General features: G+C 53.9%; 7 protein-coding genes across 7 annotated transcripts; 5 read left to right on the forward strand and 2 right to left on the reverse strand.

Annotated features, from left to right (window-relative positions):
• Positions 1-14: 14 nt before the first annotated feature.
• On the forward strand, positions 15-3,406 carry CCM_08262 (alcohol dehydrogenase, putative; the record flags this gene model as incomplete). Its single annotated transcript, XM_006673401.1, has 2 exons — positions 15-995; positions 2,048-3,406. The coding sequence occupies 2 exons, from the start codon at positions 15-17 to the stop codon at positions 3,404-3,406; spliced, it is 2,340 nt and encodes a 779-aa protein (XP_006673464.1).
• Positions 3,407-3,715: 309 nt separating this feature from the next.
• CCM_08263 (cytochrome P450 monooxygenase, putative) lies at positions 3,716-5,357 on the reverse strand (the record flags this gene model as incomplete). The annotated part of the gene is made up of 3 exons (XM_006673402.1): positions 3,716-4,131; positions 4,186-4,711; positions 4,773-5,357. The coding sequence occupies 3 exons, from the start codon at positions 5,355-5,357 to the stop codon at positions 3,716-3,718; spliced, it is 1,527 nt and encodes a 508-aa protein (XP_006673465.1).
• Positions 5,358-6,206: 849 nt separating this feature from the next.
• CCM_08264 (C6 zinc finger domain-containing protein) lies at positions 6,207-9,368 on the forward strand (the record flags this gene model as incomplete). The annotated part of the gene is made up of 3 exons (XM_006673403.1): positions 6,207-6,490; positions 6,642-6,815; positions 6,839-9,368. The coding sequence occupies 3 exons, from the start codon at positions 6,207-6,209 to the stop codon at positions 9,366-9,368; spliced, it is 2,988 nt and encodes a 995-aa protein (XP_006673466.1).
• A 296-nt stretch (positions 9,369-9,664) lies between these two features.
• CCM_08265 (aspartic endopeptidase (AP1), putative) lies at positions 9,665-11,066 on the reverse strand (the record flags this gene model as incomplete). Its single annotated transcript, XM_006673404.1, has 3 exons — positions 9,665-9,868; positions 9,897-10,619; positions 10,674-11,066. 3 exons carry the CDS (start codon positions 11,064-11,066, stop codon positions 9,665-9,667), a joined length of 1,320 nt encoding a protein of 439 aa, XP_006673467.1.
• Positions 11,067-14,424: 3,358 nt separating this feature from the next.
• Positions 14,425-15,212, forward strand: CCM_08266 (N,O-diacetyl muramidase, putative; the record flags this gene model as incomplete). The annotated part of the gene is made up of 3 exons (XM_006673405.1): positions 14,425-14,574; positions 14,627-14,809; positions 14,859-15,212. 3 exons carry the CDS (start codon positions 14,425-14,427, stop codon positions 15,210-15,212), a joined length of 687 nt encoding a protein of 228 aa, XP_006673468.1.
• A 299-nt stretch (positions 15,213-15,511) lies between these two features.
• On the forward strand, positions 15,512-17,039 carry CCM_08267 (integral membrane protein, Mpv17/PMP22 family, putative; the record flags this gene model as incomplete). The annotated part of the gene is made up of 5 exons (XM_006673406.1): positions 15,512-15,600; positions 15,984-16,068; positions 16,231-16,321; positions 16,375-16,925; positions 16,974-17,039. The coding sequence occupies 5 exons, from the start codon at positions 15,512-15,514 to the stop codon at positions 17,037-17,039; spliced, it is 882 nt and encodes a 293-aa protein (XP_006673469.1).
• A 618-nt stretch (positions 17,040-17,657) lies between these two features.
• CCM_08268 (uncharacterized protein) lies at positions 17,658-19,407 on the forward strand (the record flags this gene model as incomplete). Its single annotated transcript, XM_006673407.1, has 2 exons — positions 17,658-18,406; positions 18,492-19,407. The coding sequence occupies 2 exons, from the start codon at positions 17,658-17,660 to the stop codon at positions 19,405-19,407; spliced, it is 1,665 nt and encodes a 554-aa protein (XP_006673470.1).
• Between the last annotated feature and the right edge of the window lie 142 nt (positions 19,408-19,549).

Below are 19,549 nucleotides of genomic sequence, written 5' to 3' on the forward strand. Positions count from 1 at the left end.
CTACAGTTCACAGCATGACGACCATCTCAAGTCTGCCACGTACTCAGCGAGCTCTGAAGGTAGCGAAGTCCAATACCTTTGATCTCATAACAAATGCTCCTGTCCCTGCTTTCGACGACAATGACACAGTCTTGATCCGAGTCGTCCACGTTGCCATCAACCCGGTGGATGGCAAGGCGGCAGACCTGTCACCCACGCCTGGCGCGACCAGCGGAACTGACTTTGCCGGCATCGTGGTCGCCTTACAGACAGATGCACATGACAATACCGACAAATCCCAAAGTACACTCAAGATTGGCGACCGCGTGATGGGTTTTGTATTTGGCAACAACCCGCAGATTCGCGACAATGGCGCCTTTGCTGAATATGTCGCCGTGTCCAGGCGGTTTCTTTGGTGTGTGCCAACTCACATGTCGCTGGAAGCGGCAGCCTCACTCCCGGTCGGAATAGCTTCAGTTGGTCTGGCACTGCACTATTTGCATATTTCGATGCAGCTTTTGCGCGAGGAAGCTTTAAAATCTGTTGCGGCTGCATCAAAGTCTCGCGACCGTCACGGCACTTTCGACCGCTGTGACAATATCTTTGTCCTAGTATATGGAGGAGGCACGTCAACCGGCGCGATTGCTATCCAAGTCCTCAAAGCTAGCGGTTTTACTCCCATCGCTTGTTGCTCATTGGAATCCGCCGGCCGAGCCAAGCACCTCGGCGCAGCCGCCACCTTCGACTACCAATCAGCAACATGTGGCAGAGACATTCGCGAATACACAAACGACTCCCTCACTTACGCCATTGACTGTATCAGCGAGTCTACCTCTATGAGCCTATGCTATGAAGCTATTGGAAGTACGGGCGGGCGCTACGTCTCGCTAGATCCGTTTCCAATCCGGGGCTGTGTCCGTCGCAGCATTGTGCCAGCCTGGATATGTTCCTATACGCAGTTTGGGCAGCCTATCTCATGGAACCCTCCCTACAATTTGGATGAGAGACCCGGCGATGTTCGTGCTGCTGCAGAGTGGTATAGTCTGGCACAGAAACTCTTGGATGCCGGCTTGATTGAAGCGCCGTGTCTAGAGAACAGGGCTGGCGGGCTTTCCTCTTTACGGGAAGGAATAAATGAAGTGAGAATGGGTCAAATTAAGGGTAGGAAATTGATTTATAGAATTTCCGAGGAACTATATGCTGCGGGCTAATATACCGACACAATGGACACACGTGTGGTGACAACAGCGGTAGTCTGAGCATCCCCAACTGCCGCAACTTTAAAATTATTTCTCGCAGATATCAACTTCATAAATCTTTACTCATTTCTTTCGATAGAATACAGCTGGTACATATTTAATTTTATTCTAGCTCCAAAACGAAATAGGCGAAGTCCAATTACCAAGTCACCAGCTTATCCTGTCCAACGTTGCACAGGTTACACGTTGTGCACTTGCTTACTATCCGAGCCTCCTTTCTCGTCACAACTTGCGGGATGGCGTCGGGACTACCTCGCTCGAGGCATCGCCGGCTGCAACTCTGAAAAGCCCAAATGAGCCGTTGTCCGGCCTCGTTATTCCGGTGGCGCCCACAATTCTCCGCGAGGCTGCAGAATATCCCGAGCACGCATTGAGGCGAGATGCTCTTCCGCCTTCATGACCTTGATGGACGCAGGCCTGCATCCAGTCTTCTTTCATCGCTTCTATTGTCTTGACTTTGAAAGGCCATTGGAGTGTACTCTGCCCATTGCATTTTACAGAACCGCTGCCAACGCGTATGGCGCTGTTTGTGGCTGCATCCGCGGCGGCCCGTCTCGGCTACTACGAGAAATTGACCTTTGTCTTGGGAGTCATTGGCATTCTCCTCGTGGCTTGGAAACTCGCACAGAGGCCATTCTATCCTGACGTGCCACTGGCAGGAGAGCCGCCACAGCGACGATGGTTTTCCCTTTCCAACAGGTTAAGATACTACAACGACTGCGCGTCTCTGTTCAATGAGGCATACCACACAGCAAGTCTTTGAAATGCTTACAAACCTACATTCGGGCAATACAATTGATACTTCATAGTATTCCAAGCATGGCAAGGCTGTTCTTGTCCCGTCCGTCGGAGTGCACACAGCCATGATCATGCCAGAGAGCGCCATGAACTGGGCCATGTCACAACCCGACGACACGCTCAGCATCATCCACGCCTTCTCCGAGTTGAACCAGACCAAGTATAGCCTCGGCAACAGCCGATACTGGAGCGACCCGTGGCAGCTCAGCCTTGTCAAGGCGCATCTCAGCTCCATCCTACCCAGTCTCATTCCACAGCTCAACGAGGAGCTTGCCGACGCCCTTCCAAAGCACCTGGGGACTGATACCGAGAACTGGAAGGAGATTGAGCTCGAGCGCACGTTGAGAAAAGTAATTTCACAAATGTTGAGTCGATTTATTGTCGGTTCTGGACTATGCCGCGACGAAACTTATCTCGGCCTCGCGTACAAGGTCATTTTGGGCATGATGACAACCATCTGGGCCACCCTGCCATATCCCGAATTCATGCGCAGCATCACTGGACCAATTTCCAGTTGGCATACACAGCGTAATATCTCCAGAATTCAAGAGCTTCTAAAGCCCCTGTACAATGAGCGGCTCTCCACCCTGCAAAACAAGGGTCGTTCCGACGGTGAGCAGCAGCCACAGGATCTCTTGATGATGATGATGCGCTTTGCACAAAAAAAGAGACCCAACGAGCTCGCCAACCTCAGCATCATCACGCGGCGGGTATGCGCGGCCAATTTTGTCGCCATGCACCAGTCCACCATTGTCGCGACCAACATCATCCTCAACACTGTCGGCTCCGATGCCGCGTTCAATACAATCGCCACGCTCCGCGACGAGATCACAAACGTCCTCGGCGGCACAGACAGCGCGGGCTGGTCCAAAGAGCGCTTCTCGCAAATGACCAAGACCGACAGCGTCGCACGCGAGTCGATGCGCCTCAACTTTCCCCTGGGCACGCGCGGCTCCATGCGCACCGTCATGAAGGACGGCCTTCAGAGCCCCGAGGGCATCCGGCTCCAAAAGGGAACCACCATTTCCTGGCTGGCATCGTGCGCCCAGGTAGATGCGGACCGCTTTGAGGAGCCGCACAAGTTTGACCCGTTTCGTTTCTCGCGGCCACTCAAGGAAGGTGAGGGGCCTAAGGATGCTTTTGTGACGACGTCGCCCCAGTACCTGCCTTTTGGCCACGGCAAACATGCTTGTCCGGGCCGATTCATGGTCGATGATATGTTTAAAATGATTTTGGCTCATCTTTTGACGCACTATGACCTCGCTTGGCCGGCTGAGTATCAGGGCAAGCAGCCACCGAGTATTTGGCAGGCAGAATTGTCCGTGCCTCCGCCCAGAGCCCGGATATTAGTGAAGCGACGCAAGATATAGTGAATTGAAATAATAGTTGTTCTAGCAATTTGGAAAAAAAAAATCCCAGGGACGGCCGCGTGTGTAGCTGTGCGAGCTCATCCTTTTTGTGAACTCGTTGTTGGTGCCATTTCCTCCGTGTTGGGATCTTGATGAAGATACAATTTCTCGATAAAGAAGGTTTCAGGGTAGTAGAATATATATTGATTAATTTCCTGCATTTCTGATAATACTGTATTGTCAAACTTATTAAAACACATTTTAGCTAAAAATGACTGCCATCGCAGCTATCCATTACACTCAAGTTACAACATAGAATCCGCCTGAACGCTACTTATAAAACGCAATCTTGACCCCGTGCAAACTGGAGGGACCAATGCGCATTCTCGCCGTGTATGGCTCCGGATCCCGCGCCACGATGCTGCTATACTTTTGCGCCAACCGACAAAGCATGTAGGCACTCTCATTCTGGACCATCATCTGTGCTGGGCATCGTCTCGGCCCACCACCATATGGTAGAAAGTGCCATCCGCCTCGCATGCCGTCCCAGCGCTCTGGCCGATATTCATTGGCGTCTGGACCCCACTGATCCGGGTCGCGATACATGACCGTCTTTGTCACCGACACAATGTCGCCTTTACGAATATCGAGGGGCGCTTTGCCGTCTGGTCCGCCGCCGATGGGCAGCACCACATCAGCAAGGGCGGCTCGGATTTGAGTGACATTGTTAGGCGTCAGCCGGTGCGCTATTATGTGGTGTCAGTACCAAGCTCTGAGAATATCAGGAGTGAGGTTCATACTCTCGTTCAAGATGCCATTCAAGTACTTCATGTTGCGCAGCATCTCGAAAGTAACGGGCGCTTCGCCAATCGATGTCACTTCGTCCCTCAGCTTCTTCCACGCATCTGGGTTGCGGGCGAGGTGATAAAGGCAATGTCCAATAAATATGGATGTCGTGTCATTGTTTGGGACAAAGATGAGGCAGACCTGAGACCTCAACTCTTCTTCGTTGGGTAGCATCGTTGCCATGGTCCAGAGTAAATCTGTGCGCTCCTCGCCAACTGCAAGGCCATCTTTGATGCGCTGCTGTCGCTCCTCGAGTTCTTTGAGAGTAGATCGAATATACGGGTTCAAGAAAGCGTGGACCTTTGTAACAGCCTCGAACCACCAATCCCATTTAAAGGCCCACAGGATTTTGTAAGTCTGGGCTCGTTGACGACCGCCTCGGAGAACATCTGCCATGGCCCAGGTGACCTCGGCGCGGTCGGCATGCGTCATGGAGTCTTGCGACTTGCCAAAAATAAACTCGGACGTGATATCAAGGAACTGGGTGTATGCCGCCCTGTGTCAATATGTTTACAGTAGTGTAGGTTGATGGTTCACGTACCCATCGCTGAAGCAGAGGTTGGATGTCAAACGTTTCCCCATCCTCAGGTATGAGCGACAAAAACTTGTCGGCAAATGGCCTGATGCGGTCGGTACTGATGTAAACACTTCGTTCAAAGAATGGCTTAATCAGAGTCCGACTAAACGCCCAGTCCTGGCCGTCGCTGGTGCTGACTCCCTTGTCGGCAAAGGGCTTGAAGCCGGGGGGATGTTGCCTGATGGGTTCCACGCCAAATTCTTGAAAGTTGGTAGCGTACACAGCTTTGAGAATCTCTGGTTCCGTAGAGTAGATCCAGCGGTGCCCGACAAACTTGACGGAAAAGGTCTTGGTATGGGGCATGCTGGCGTGGAGGTCACGCAGCCATTCGAGGTAGCGATTTTGCTGCAAGGCCCTTCCCTGACTGATTGGAATGTCGATTCCAAAAATTGGATCCCATTGAAATGCACGCGGTTCAGGCAGGCAGCCTTTCACCAGGGGTTTGCGCTCTTTCGCAACATATTGCGAGAATCTCATGAACAGCAGGGCAGAGAGACATGCCGACAGGATGAGGTAGGGGAGGCTCACGCTATCCAGAGCGGTAAACATTGTTTACGAGAGATGCAGAAGTCAGAAATTGGAATTTTTTCTTGACCGGGGACTTGATGCAAAAGATCAAGACATGTCTCTAATTGATAAGGCAGGCACAAGTGATGTGCATCGCCATGGCGGCTTGGGTGCCGGGAAGCAACATGATACCAACACCTTGGCTTGGAAATTTCCGGCACTACTGAGGCCTTTTCGGAGATGTGTGCTACGAAACGAAATATTCAACCAGGGCTCGGCCGGATATTTCCCTTACAGGCAGCTCCCAAAATGCCCCGGGATTTACTAGGCTGACGCGGACATAACTATTACGAAATCTCCAATTGGCCAAATAATTATCAGATATGGGGCTCATGTTTCTAGAACTGATAATGGTGAATTGTCATCTGTGGATGGATCCTTCACACCCTTCTTTCCGAGCGCTGACGCCGAGAACACAAGTCGTATATAATGCGGCTGGTTTCCTAACGTGGCAGTATGCAGCTGACGGGCGCTCGAAGAATAAGTAGCTGGGGGGAGACCTGCCCACGACCATTGGTTAGATTCGATTTTTATATTGAAACAAGTCGTTAGCATGAAAGCCATAAACACAGCCACGGCTGACGTCTTGGCAATAGGGTAGACTCGGCTGCCAGCCCTGCTAGGGCGAGCCGTCGCTGGGCAGTGGCGACAACGTTGCACGGCACGATCCTCCGAGAGACAAGTCCAACGGCGCAGAGAAGGCCGTCAACCCTACCATATGTAGTGTGGCAGTCGTGTATCTGATGTCGTGACCGTGTTGGGGGCTAGATTTCCACCATCATGGCGAGTTCCTGGGCACGCGCCCCGAGCCTCGGACGCTCAATTACAACAATGTGTCGTAAAAATGACGAGCAAGCTCAAGGCTCGCGTCTGCAGCTGCAGCCACGTCTCGGGAGGAAAGCATCGGGAGCATTTCCGGCATTACCTGCGCACGACCTTTGTGGTACGACTCCCCGGTATCGTCTGAAAGGATGCGGTCCAGTACCCGTACCCTCCATAGTGCTGCCAGTGGTGCCCTTGGCAGGCTCGGCAGCTGGGAACGACAGGCATGGCCGGTCGATGCCTATTCGCAAGGCTACTAGCCCGCCCCCAACGCTCGCTCTGGATGCCCAGACGTAGGCAAACAGGCTACTGCTGTCGTCCGTCGTGGGGGACCGGGCTGACCAGCCAGCTGCTTGAGGCTGAGGGGCAGTGGAGGGTAGAATGAGGACTGCAAAGCATTTATATACATTGGAGCTTTCTCAAAAGGCCGAGTGCGTGTTGTAGTTCTCAGTACGAACCATGTACGGGTAGCAAGTCGTACGTAGAGTACACGCAATCATGGAGCCAGGTCCAGTCCATAGACGACGTCGGCCTGCCGTGGCCTGCAGCGAGTGCCGTCGCCGGAAAATCCGATGCGACCGTGGTTTTCCGTGCGGACCGTGCCGAAAGTCCCTCCCCGTGCTCGCCTGCATCTATCACAGCCAACCGACACAGCGCACAGCCTCTGCACTGCCGCACTCACGCCGTACCCAGCAGCAGCAGCAGCAGCAGCAGCAGCATCACCCGCCAAGGCCTAAGCAGAGTACGCGCAATGTTGCGCTCGCCAAGATCAACTCGCTTGCTTTTGATCCAGATGCCTTTCCTGGCATTGGCCAGATTGGCCTTGACTGGCCATCCAGCTGGCAGCAGCAGCATGGTGTCCCGCCGTCTCCGAGTGTACTCTTGGCGGAGGCGGAGGCAGCGGCGGCGGCGGCCGACTACTTTCAAAGTCCGGATTTCTCTCTGCTCGATGATTCTAGCCATAAAGGAGCAGATGCTTCTCTGATGGAGCATACATACGCCGGTTCGCCGGAAACGACGGGGCACAGCTCAGTTTGCCCTTCGATGGATGGCGGTCCAGGATATGGCGATGATCGCTGGTGCGCAACATTGGCGCAAGTGGTAAAAATGACGTTCCTTGTCCAGGGCATGACGAGAAGACAGGATTTTCTTGAGAATCAGCCGGCACCACCAGAGAATCGTCAAGCGGACGGTGGTGGTGGTGATGGTCTTTGGGTCCCGCCATTGGCAGACGTCGTCCTCCAACTGGAAAGCCAAGCCCGATTACAAAAGGAACAGAATGATGCGCAAAGCTTCGCTCGGCTATCACCACTTTTGAAAAGTTCATCCAATATACAGCAACTATTGCCTCCTCGCCCGGTATGCAAAAAGCTCGTCAGCGCATACTTTGAGACCTTTGGCTCTGTCCTCTGTATCCTCGACACGACCGCATTCTTCAACGACCTGGACCGTTTCTGGCAAGCAGGCGAGGGGTCGCGACCATCCACCCGAGACCACGACGGAGCCCTCAGTGAGGCCTTTTCGCACAAATTGCTCGTCGTCGTTGCTCTCGGTTCCGTCACTGCTCGCCCTTGCGGGACCGGAGGCGAAGCAGAGCGGACTCGGCAGACGAACAGGCGCAACCACGCCATCGTATGCGTGCAGCACACGCGGCAGTGGTTGGCGCAGAAGACGGCACGCGGGATCCGCGCCGACCTGGATATCGCCCAGATATTGTGTCTGCTGGCGCTTGCACGGCTGACGCAGCTGCACACGGATCCCTGGCCGCGCCGGTCCAGTACGGATGGGGCCGTCATACTCACGGGCGACCACGACCTGGCACGTCTAGGCATGCAGATGGGACTGCATCGAGAGCCACCAAGACTGTCCGTCGTGGCCCCCGCCAAAAAAGCCGAGGCCGAGATGCGCAGACGACTGTGGGCGACGATGCTCGAGCTCTCGCTGCACCAGTATCTGGACGCCGAGCTTCCCCCCCTTGTAAGTGCGGAAAGCTACGATTGTGCGGCGCCTTCCCCTGTCGAGCTGGAAGAGGATGCGAGATCATATCTAGCGCCGCATGACCAACGCGTGCCGGCGGCAACTATACTCGCTGTGCTGTCGCGGACGCAGCGGCTCCGTCTCCAGATTCTCCAACACCTCCATTCTCCGGGAGCAAGCAGCAGCTACAAGGAGAGTAACCGCTTTGCCGCAGATTTGATCAAAGTTTGCAACGCCGAGACGAACCATCTTTTGTTTTCGGGAATGGCGAAGCCTAGCAGTTTCCAGCTGTGGCTGCTCAACATACTCACACGACCATTTCTACTTGCGCTCAACGCCCATTTCGCCGGCGAAATGGAGACGGATTTCGCCAGCTTCCACTTTCGCAGGATGAGAATGGAAACTGCCATTGTGATTCTTCGTCCCAGCCCGCACGACGACGAGCCTAGCCTGGCGCCGTCACAGACTAGGATCCACGCCGGCTGGGCAGGGTCACGAAGCAAGACAGCAACATCGACATACCCATTTCTTCCGACTCCAGGCACGGTCGAGCCCATCACTAACAATGAACAGCGCAACGGCCTTCACGACGCGGCATCCACCGCCCTGTGCGTCGGCGGACCTAGTTACTTCGCGGTGGTGCATAGACAGGTCCTCGCGACTCTCTGCGCTGATGTCATTACCGAGATCCAAGACGGCTTGTTCCCGACTCTCGACGCAGCGATGCTTCACAGCGCGGTGGCTATTGTAGGAGATGCAGCGAATAAATACCGGGACCAAGTGTGCACCTCTGGCGGAGTCGACGCATGTCGCGAATCGATTATGTTCGCGGCCGCGCATGGCCTGGCTCTAGCCTTGCTTCATCGATGCAGCACGCTTGAGGTGGACAAGTCCATCATGTCATCTGTGTGGACGGCTCTGCATCACTGCTGCAGAGCCATGGGAGAGCCAGCACAAGGGATCCTCGAGATGGAGTGGGACATGGGCGAAATGGAAACTACAGATAAATCAATGCCCACGGGCGGAAACGTCGACGTCGGTGCGACTGGTCAAGCGGACGCGCAGTCGCACTTCGTATTGGAGCAGCAAGATGACGCCCCGAGGCTTGATCTGTCAGCCGTTGATACGGAAATTGCGGAAATATGGGCTATTGATGATGATGAGTCGTATTTTTCGATAGATATCACGTTATGAAAGAATCGCTTCTTGTTCTCTTTCTTGCTTGAGCAGTAATTCCTCTCTATCAGACTTGAGAGACTCATCGTGAGTTGAAACTGTGACATAAGCTATAGCGATTGCGAAGGTTCGAATCATGGGGGCTTGTGCCCTTCACATGGATACTGCTTTGTGCGACATAATGCTAGGTAGTAAATCACGTCGGTGTCAACTCTTGTAGGTCAGAATTTGTACGCACTATATAAAGACAAATCATCATTCATTAGGCAACATCGTCCATCTATCGTGAATCCATGTACACAAGGCAGCCTCGTTCACTGCGACTGCGCCTTGGCCGTCAAGTTTTGCGTCTTTTCAATCTTGGGCACGGCGCCGAACCGTTGGTTGCCCTGGTCCCAGATGGCATAGACTGACTTGAGGAACGCGTCGCCCAAGATATCAAACGGGTTGCTGCCGCGCGACTGCACGCCGCCGTACCAGTTCTTATCATCCGCCTGCGCAAAGGCCAGATCCTCGGCCTGGATAAAAAAACAAGGTATCGCCGACCGCGACCTCGAACGCAGGTAGGTCCTCGGGCTTTGTCGTGAGCGGAAAGACGTAGCCCTGCTGCTGCGCGTCGTACTTGGCGCCGGGGATCGCCTTGTAGAGCGCGTCGCAGACCTCATCGGAGACGAGCGCCAGCGTGGTGCCTGTGTCGGCAATGGCTGTGTTTCCATCCAGCGCTAGCTTCTTGCCCGCAATCGAGACGCTCGCCGATGGGAACATCCAGAAGCCCTCGGAGCTGTCAATTTTTGTCCAGGCAATGTCCTTGCCCGAGGCTTTGACCAGGGCCTCATCGACGTAGCCAAAGGTGTAAAAGGACTGCGGCCCATCAGCGTCGCGCTCGCTGTAGAAGGCCGAGGTGAAGAGCTGCGACTGCTTGGGTATGTCGCCTTGTGTCATCATGTTGGCGACGGGCGTCTGCGCGGGCGCCGGCTGGCCGTTCTTTTTGACCGTGTTGATGGCGGGAAACGCCAAGCCGAGGAGGCCGTCGCCGGTGCCCTGGGCGAACTGGGCCGCGAGTTTGGAAGCGAGCTCCACGGTCTGGCCCTCGATGGTGAGGCCGCCAATGGTGACATTGTCGCTGCCACAGTCGCCCGAGGCGGAGCTGCCGTCGCCGTAGGAGATCTGCCACGTCTGCCCGGGCAGCTTCTTAAAGGTCGATGACTTAGACGGGTTAAAGATGGTGTGACCCTTCTGGGTAGCTTTGCTCAGTTCAGTGGAAAAGATCTACACTTGGTTAGCGCTCAACATTAGAGCTTTCGTCATAGGAGGGGTGTGTACCCAGAGGTCCGAGGAACCCGTGTCGAAGTCGAGAAGCACCTTTTGCGGCGGTGTGCCGATGGAGACCTCGCACAGGTACTCGGAGTCGTTTTGCTGGTCCTCGGCTGTGACCTCGCCCGTCTGCGTGCCCGCTGCGTCGAGGGTCTTGGCTAGGCGTGAGGTAACGGCTGCACGGCCGCCGACGGCGACGTGGGACTGCGCGAGGCCGCGCTGCTGCAGGTGGCTCACGCGCCGGTACGGACCGGGCTTGGTAGGCTCGAAACCGAAGCGGTTCAGCAGGTACACGTACGACTTGGTGCCATGTCGCTTGTAGTTTTGGTTGGGCTTGGCCCGGACCTTGGTGAGCCCGGGTGAGGCTTGAAACTTGGCCTGTGCCTGGAAGAATGCCTCCATGATGTATATCTTGTTATGGGGTTGAGGAGTTGTGTATAAAATTTGGAGGGTGACAGTGACGCTGGAACCTGGAGAACGAGGGAGGTTGGGGTCTTATACACGACTGTTGGACGACTGACCTGGCGACTCATACGCTGGCATTGGGCACTTTGGTATGGGATGACGCAAGCGAGTAGTAGATCGCTGGTAGAATAATGTTCAAAATCCATCTTAGCTCCAGATGAGTGGTTATCGCACAACTCTATCGTGCATTCGCACACCACACACCTCTCCACGTTGGCGACACTCGCAGCGACACACTGCTGCGTAAGTGTCACTACTGACGTCAGACACTTATCGTAATGTGGCCGGCACATCCAAGAATCTACCTGATTGCCGTCGTGGCTAGGCCTGCAAGTCCGCTAAACGGAGCATCACCTGTTCTCCCCAGGCCTCGCGTAATCTGTGAATTCCTGGCTTTCAGCTGTTCTCTCCAAGTGGCGCACCTATCTATGTGCCGCGTTGCCGTGCGGGTACGGCGACGTTGGTGGATCGGCGGCGTCGCAACGTGCCGCAACCCTGGTGATAAGTTTATTAGTTGGGCAGTCATACTTGGTAGACCAGTTAGTTGCTTGCTTTGTTGTACAGCAAGTGCTTGTGTGATTGCAACATGTCTGAGTTGAGGAAGCATATTTCCAGCTCACAGGGGCCGCGACCATCGATCGGGAGCGCCCGCTGCATTGTGCGACAAAGTTATAACTAGTCGTGCAGGCCTCGCAACTTCTTTTCCGTATAAGATACGCCAAGAAAGCTTGTCATTCTTGCGCATGGCCATTGGCAAACAACGTTTAGAGAATAGTCGAGACGGTAGATCTGCAAGTCAGATCTTCTGCGATCGGGTGGCTTGGCTTCTTGGCTGTCGCGCTCCAGCTGAGTTACCCTAGTTTGGTTCGAAGAACAATGCACGGTTATAACCAACACTATCAACGATTTCCAGACGCGTCCCTGACCGGAATCGAGGGATTTCCGATGCCACAAGGAACCGCGTTCTTTTGGAGGGAAAATGGTTGAAGACATATAAGACGGCTCAAGCGATAATGGAATTTCCATCGTGTCCGAAGCCGACGCGCTCTGATCTGCTCCGGCTAAGTTAATGCAAGCCGGGAGCCACTGAAACAGGCAGCCTAACTACAGTACCCATGAATGCATGGAGTGCAAGTAAACAGCAAGAAGTTTGTGGCGATGGTAAAAATATGCAGCTCTGTTTCCGACAAGCTGCCCGATTTCGATTCGTACGCAGTCCAGTGACGTAGGTCGTCTGCTGGGGTAGCCCATGCTGCTGGTTGACTTTAAAGCCGGAAGCCTGATCAAGAGGATCCCCTCTCGGTAGAATGAAAGAATAGAGAAATATCGGAAGATCAGTGTTTCTTTAAGGGAGCGAAACTAGCCGACAGACTTACACTATGCGTATTATCTTCTCCAGTCCAAGCGAGTGTCGCGGAAAGGTGATAGCAGCGCGGTGTGCATTTCCATTTTGAGCCACTCCATCGGCCACCTCCGGAATGTCGGTTTTTATGTTCGCTACTCGTGGCGGGGTCGGCACCCTCAACGCAGGGATACGATACTAGTTAGCTGGCAGCCAACACGTCGACATGTATGCGATTGCCGTGACATCTGCTGCTAGTTAAGATGTCTAATTTCCAAGATGCATGCCAAAAGGATAGGTGACAGTGACAACGAGGCGCCGCCACAAACGTCACACATGTCGACATCACATTTGGAAACGATGGCAAGGCCCAACTTATAGGGTACATAAGACCTCTCTAGAGCCCACACAACCTCCACAATATATCATTATCATCCTATATAACTATAATAGTATAATAATTAGTAGTAATACCTATAAACCTTTTTTAATAATAATTATAATAAATTAGGCTTTAGCTATACTAGAATTTTATTTTTATTTAATTCTTAACTTTAGTAAAAACTACTATTCCCCCCCCCTCTAGGTAGTTAGGCTTTAATAAATACTATTACTAAGAAGTACTCTTTCTTTATTAATTTATTAAAACTACTATTAAAACCACTATTAAAACCACTATTAAAACCACTATTAAAACTACTATTGCTATTACCTCTATCTACCTTCTATTAATAAAAATTAAGCTAGAATCGCTATTGCTATTGCCTGCGAGTATCGCTATTGCTATCGCTATTAAGGAAGGCTTTTTCGCGATAGCGGTAAGAAGAGGGGTTATATCTTAGAAGGCATATCTTGGAGGTCATATCTTGGAAGGGCACATCTTGGAAGGGTATATCTTGGAAGGTTACATTGTGGAGGTTATATTTTGGAACGTTAAGGGATAATTAGTAGCGAGGACGCCACCGTCTTCGATAGCGGCATATTGTAGGGTACATGAGACCTCTCTAGAGCCCACACAACCTCCACAATACATCATCATCATCCCACATAACCACAATGGCATAACACAACTAGTAAGAAAGAGGCAGGTCAAAACTCTCACGGCATTAGCTCGAGAAGCTGAACCGAACAGTTGGCAACTAGGCTGCCTTGAAGCTCGGTCGACACAAGTGTCAGACTGTTACAGGGTAGATGTGTTCAGCTGTCCGTTTTTCGTTGGGCGACTTTGCTGCTATTGGATGGGTGGCCAAGGACACAGGAACTTCGCCATGGGGTTGTGGCCAGAGACGGGGGATGGCATGGCCGCATCGACGCTAACGACGCGATCTGCGCCAATTCTGCGCTGTCGCAGAGAATTTGTACTTGGGGTTCGGCGGCTTATTGCTGATTAGCGAGGTTGTCCTCTGCTTTATCCCCTTATATCGACAGTCGTTTTCCGCGGTGCCGTTTGGATCAGCACGTAGTTTGCATCGTTCCTGAGGGTGCGATTACGCGCCCGAAACAGGCGTTCCTCCCGATGAAAGCCGAGAACCGCAGTTGATCTACATGGCGCAAGGACGAGATGCGTCGCACTGCTCGCTCTGGTCGGTCATGGGCCCACCATTCATCGTCAGCCGCGATTTCTATCGCACCGGTGTCCCACTGCCAAGTGGCCTATGATTGAGCCGATGGCCGCACGTTTTCCGTTCCGTTTCTAGAAGAGTGATGCAGATGCCGGCGGCACTTGAGGTCTGAGTGTCTGACGGGGTTCCCCACGGTCGGTCAAGACTTACATCGCGGCGCAGGGGTATCGGCGCAACGGGAATCAAGGCGATTAGTCGTGTTGAAGGTTGCAACAGGAGTAATCGCTTGTGCCTGTGAGCGGAGGATGCCGAAACCTCGAGTATAAATACAGCAGTGCCGTCCCGACTTGTAGAAGCGAACAAGAAATACCGCAACAACAGCAACTAAAACATGAAGTCCTTTTCCTCCATCATCACTGGCATTGCTGGCCTTGCCTCTGTCGCCTCTGCTACGGTGCAGGGCTTCGATGTCTCCGGCTACCAGCCCACGGTCAACTGGGGTGCCGCGTACAGCAGCGGCGCTCGCTTTGTCATGATCAAGGTGTGTTGCCGCCGACGACGAGGGTCGCATAAGATGCTGACAATATAACTAGGCCACCGAGGGAACTGGTTACATCTCGCCCAGCTTCAACTCGCAGTACCCCGGTGCGACCAATGCAGGCTTCATCCGCGGCGGCTACCACTTTGCGCTGCCCGACCGCTCGTCTGGCTCTACGCAGGCCGACTATTTTATCGCCCACGGTGGCGGCTGGAGCGGCGATGGCATTACCCTTCCGGTGAGTGAGCTGTTGTTCTTTGATTTTGGACATGTACTAACGTTTATAGGGCATGTTGGACATTGAGTACAACCCGTACGGAGCCACCTGCTATGGCCTCTCGCAGAGCGCCATGGTCAACTGGATCAGCGATTTCCTTGAGCGCTACAAGGCCAAGACGACGCAGTACCCCATCATCTACACGACGACCGACTGGTGGAAGACTTGCACGGGCAACAGCCCTGCGTTTGGCCAAAAATCGCCGCTGAGCCTGGCCCGGTACGCGAGCAGCGTGGGCGAGATCCCCAACGGCTGGTCGTATCAGACTTTCTGGCAGAACAGCGATAAGTACGCGTATGGGGGCGACTCGCAAATCTTCAACGGCGCGTACACGCAACTGCAGAAGATTGCTCGTGGCGGCTAAGCGCGTGGTTGCCGCAGTGGAATAGCAAGAGACAGTGTCGTGGCTTTATCAATGTGCAGTGACTGACGGGGAACGAAAATGACGGCTTGACTGCAGCCTTCAGGGGCGTCTCCACTGTCGTGACACAGTGACGTAACAGGGTTCCAGGACGGTACGTGAAGGAAGCTCAAGTAAAAAATCAAATAGTCAAAATTTACAACAAATTTGGGCGTTCGTTAATGGCATAGGCCTCGTTGCCTCGTTCTTTCCAGCCCTGATTGACGTATGGTTTGGCCTCTGCGGAACCTGTACAAGTACAGATGTCATCAACTAGCTTGTACCTACCGAAGTGGCTCAAGCCTAAGCCACAACTAGCCACAAGGCCTAATAACTTTACCTACCTCTGTGGGTAATAAATGCAGAAAATTGTCTTACAGCGCACGAAAGTCCCTGTAGCGCCCCCTATCCTGCCGCCACAAACCCCTCCACCGCCACACCTCACGCGACCCCGACTTTCTTCTCCAGACATCTTCGTCCTCCTCACCATCCGACGGCTCGGTCTTGCATTTCGCTATTTACGGTTCTAGTTATTCCTCATCCTGTTGAGCCGCCTTGCCCTCTATCATTTTCATCTCGTCCATCTTCGCTACCGGGAATAAACCCCTGCAGGCTCACGCCGCCCATCAGCGCCTCTTTCGTCATCGAGCCCCGGCCGGCGAAGCCGAACCAAGGCCAACTCGGCATTCCGCCACCCCGACCTCGACCAGCAACCGGGTTATCTTTCAGTTTCAGACATACGTCGCACAACGTCGCCAACATGGCTTGGGACTCGCCTCTGCAGAGCTCTGTCATCAACAGATATGTCTTTGGCCGGATTGTACGTTGTCCCCTAGCGAACAGACGCTAACGCCGTTATCGCCCTTGCTCCACGTCGCTACTTTGGCTAGCAATGTTGGCAGTTCCATCTCGTCATCGACGCAGCCTGCCATTGCAATCATCAAACCAACTCCAATTCGCTAACAATTCGCCTTGTCCATAGCCTCTCCTTCATACCCTCATCCTCCTCATCGAAATGGCGCTGGCCGCCCGACTGACAGCGAGGTTCAATGCCTCGTACGAGGAGCGACCACGTACGCCGATCCACCCACTATCGTTCTCGAGAGCAACAACGCTAATAAAGCAGTCATCACTATGATGGTCACCAACGCCCTCCTTGGCGGCATTGCAGACACTGTCGCACAGGTCATCACGGCCTTTCGTCACCGCGTTGTCCGCAAGCCCGGCGGTGGCAAGGACGAGACCGTCACCATCGAGATTCGCGAACTCGGTCGCAAGAACCCCTACTACGAAAAGAACTCTCTCGGCGACTTTGGACAATCTGCCGGCCTCCCGCCTACCTTTGACTTCGAGCGCCTTACACGTTTCATGGGCTACGGCTTCTGCGTTGCGCCTATCCAGTTTCGCTGGTTCAAACTGCTCGAGCGTCTCTTCCCCATGTCCAAGACGAGCTCTTTTGGTCCAGCGCTGAAGCGCGTGGCCTTTGACCAGATTGTGTTTGCGCCACTTGGCGTGGCGCTCTTTTTTACCGCCATGACGGTTGCCGAGGGCGGCGGCCGCCGTGCCGTTAGCAGCAAGCTGCGCGACATGTATGTGCCAACTCTCAAAGCCAACTATGTGGTCTGGCCGGCTGTGCAGCTCGTCAACTTTCGATTGATGCCTGTGCAGTATCAGCTGGTAAGTCAGGTATCATGTCTGCTCATTTTGGTACCTAACGCGCGGTAGCCTTTTGTCTCGACGGTTGGTATTGCTTGGACTGCATATCTCTCGCTCTCCAACAGCACCGACTAGACAATCATCTGCGGGGACACGTGGCTCGCCATGATTCGAATAGACTCAGGCTTGTAAGTGGTCGTTGATATAGAGTGGAGGGTTATTAATATGGTAAGAAAAGAAATTGATAAAGGGGGCGCCAGGATCCAGTTGGCGGAAAATACAGCGCAACGCTGCAGCATTCTTGCTGAAATGTATTTGTTATTTTTTATTGTTGGACTGCACTGGCCGCCCGACTTAGGCCACGAGGCGTTTGGCGTATTCAATAGATACTTTTTGTTGGTACCCTGGCGGTTGCGCTGTTGCCGGTTTTCTTGGGCGTCGAGTCCACGTCAAGCTGCAGCGGTGGTGGTGATGGCCTATCAGTGACTACACCCGCACACCCGTACGACGGTGGTATTGCAGCCCAATCCTTTGGCTTGTACTTATTGTTCCAAATACGACATGTATATGCGACAGAGGATGCGGTTGCCTACAACGATGAATGCACGGGGATCGGTTGGGATTCCTCGGCGTCGGGAGGGACAACTCATTGGCTGTACCTTTAATTGAATAGTTGACCTTTTGGGGACTTTGGCGCCGAGGCGCCGAGACAGCATACAACGGCGACCAGTGACGCAGCCACTGCCCACCAATATGCAAGGCGACCTGATTGCGAACCACGGCAGCTACGGGCAAGACTGGGCTGCAACCGCAGTGCCCAAGTACAAGAAGGGCTCGACGCCGCGGCCGCTGCTCGCCCGGAAATGTTTCACAAAGAGGATCACTCACTTTGCTGTAGCTATGGCCGCGCCAAACGCGAAGCATCACACGAAGGAGGAGAATGGTGCAACAGCCGACAACGCCAACGGCTCGACGTCGGACTTCGCCGCCCGCCTTTCTTTAAGCGAGTCTTTCCAGCGAGTCTTGCAGATCGACATCGAAAATCGAAAGCTGCGGGAGCGAAATGAAAAGCTCGAAGCAACGAACGACACAAACTGGGCCACGATTGCCAACAAGCGCGACGCGTGGGCCGCCGAGAAGGGCAAGCTGGAGCGCGCGCTCCAGCATATGCGAGAAGAGATGAAGATCTTGCGCGAGGTAAAGGCAAAGGCCAGCGATCAGGCTGAACAGATCAAGGCGCACGAGAAGCGAATCCTTTCTCAGTGCGAGGCCATCAAGAAGAGGGATGAGGATATGGCTCACCAGTTGACCCTCTACCAGAACGCCAAAGAGGAGCTCGCCGCGGAAAAGACGAGCGCGCTGGCTCTAAGTGACTCCCTTCTGACAGCTGAAAAGGACTTGGCCCGCAGTAAGGAGGAACTGGAAGTAGCAAATGACGAACTTAACGACCTCGCGGATTTCGCCGCTCGGCTACAGCCCATGAATCAGGGTAAAGAGCAGATGTACGTCCATCATCCTCCACTTCGCCTCATGTCCATGTTTCTGTATTTGAGGGCAGCGCGAGCAAAAGTCGCTAACAGGATGCAGTCAGGAAGCGCTCGCCAACACATTCAATCAGTTCCTACAGTTCTTCGTATCCGAGATGAGCTTTGACGGTAAACCCGGCGCCTATCCGACCGCAGCTACGGAAGAACCATCTATTCCTCTTCCAGAATCGAATACGCCGGCATCGAAGCAGATGAGGATTGTTGCCGCCCTTATTGTGTCGGGAAAGGCTATGGTCAAGCACATATTCCGGCATGCTCTCGTGAGCGACGACTTGGACCGAGTACTAAACCAACTGGCCGTGACCGATCCGGATCATGAGTCATATGTGCGCGAGGTGCTACTGAAACTGCATCAGATGCACCCGGACGAGCAAAAGGCTGCGCAGATGGCCAAGGTTGACAGGGCCGTGAAAGACATTGCCGATCAGCTAGGGCCGATGGTTCCACGACCGACCGAATTCGGTTCTCGGCTGAAGCCGTGTTGTGAGATGGCTGCCAAGGCTTGGGACTTGACCCTGGGAATGGAAAACAAGGTTGATGCGCATTTCCGCTTCCAGATGCCCGCATTCTGGTGTCCGGTTCCGCTCGAAGAAATTACCGATCAGTCGCCCGCCGACCCAGCAAGCGACTCGAATGCACAAGCAGATGCGCCGCAGCAGCCGCTCCCACCCGGCGAGGCAGGCCCGTCTGTGAGCATTGATGAGGTGCTGAAAATGGTCTGGCCTGTCGTCATTGCACATCTCCCGGATGCTGATGAGCCAGCTGAATCTGAGATGCTGAGCTGCGGCTACGTCTTGGCCCGGGCGCAGTGTCGGGCTGCCAAGGACGATGTGACCCGCGAGCAGTCTACGTACAAGAAGACCCGGTTGGAAAGCAGGCGACAGTCGGAGAAAAAAAGACGGAGCTCGGTCGCGCCGTCGCCGGCCAGGGCAGCTGTCGTTACCAGTGCCGCTTGAGTCGATGGATATGGTCCGATTCGCGGCGGCGGCCGTGATGTTCATGATTTGCTACGCTGGAGTAGTCTCCGGCCAGCATTGCTTATAACACCGGTTGGCTCCGGCTGGAAGCAATGCTCGAAGCGATGTGGAAGGGCGCATA

The sequence above is a fragment of the Cordyceps militaris genome, assembly GCF_000225605.1.
Source record: "Cordyceps militaris CM01 unplaced genomic scaffold CCM_S00007, whole genome shotgun sequence".
NCBI lineage: Eukaryota > Fungi > Ascomycota > Sordariomycetes > Hypocreales > Cordycipitaceae > Cordyceps > Cordyceps militaris.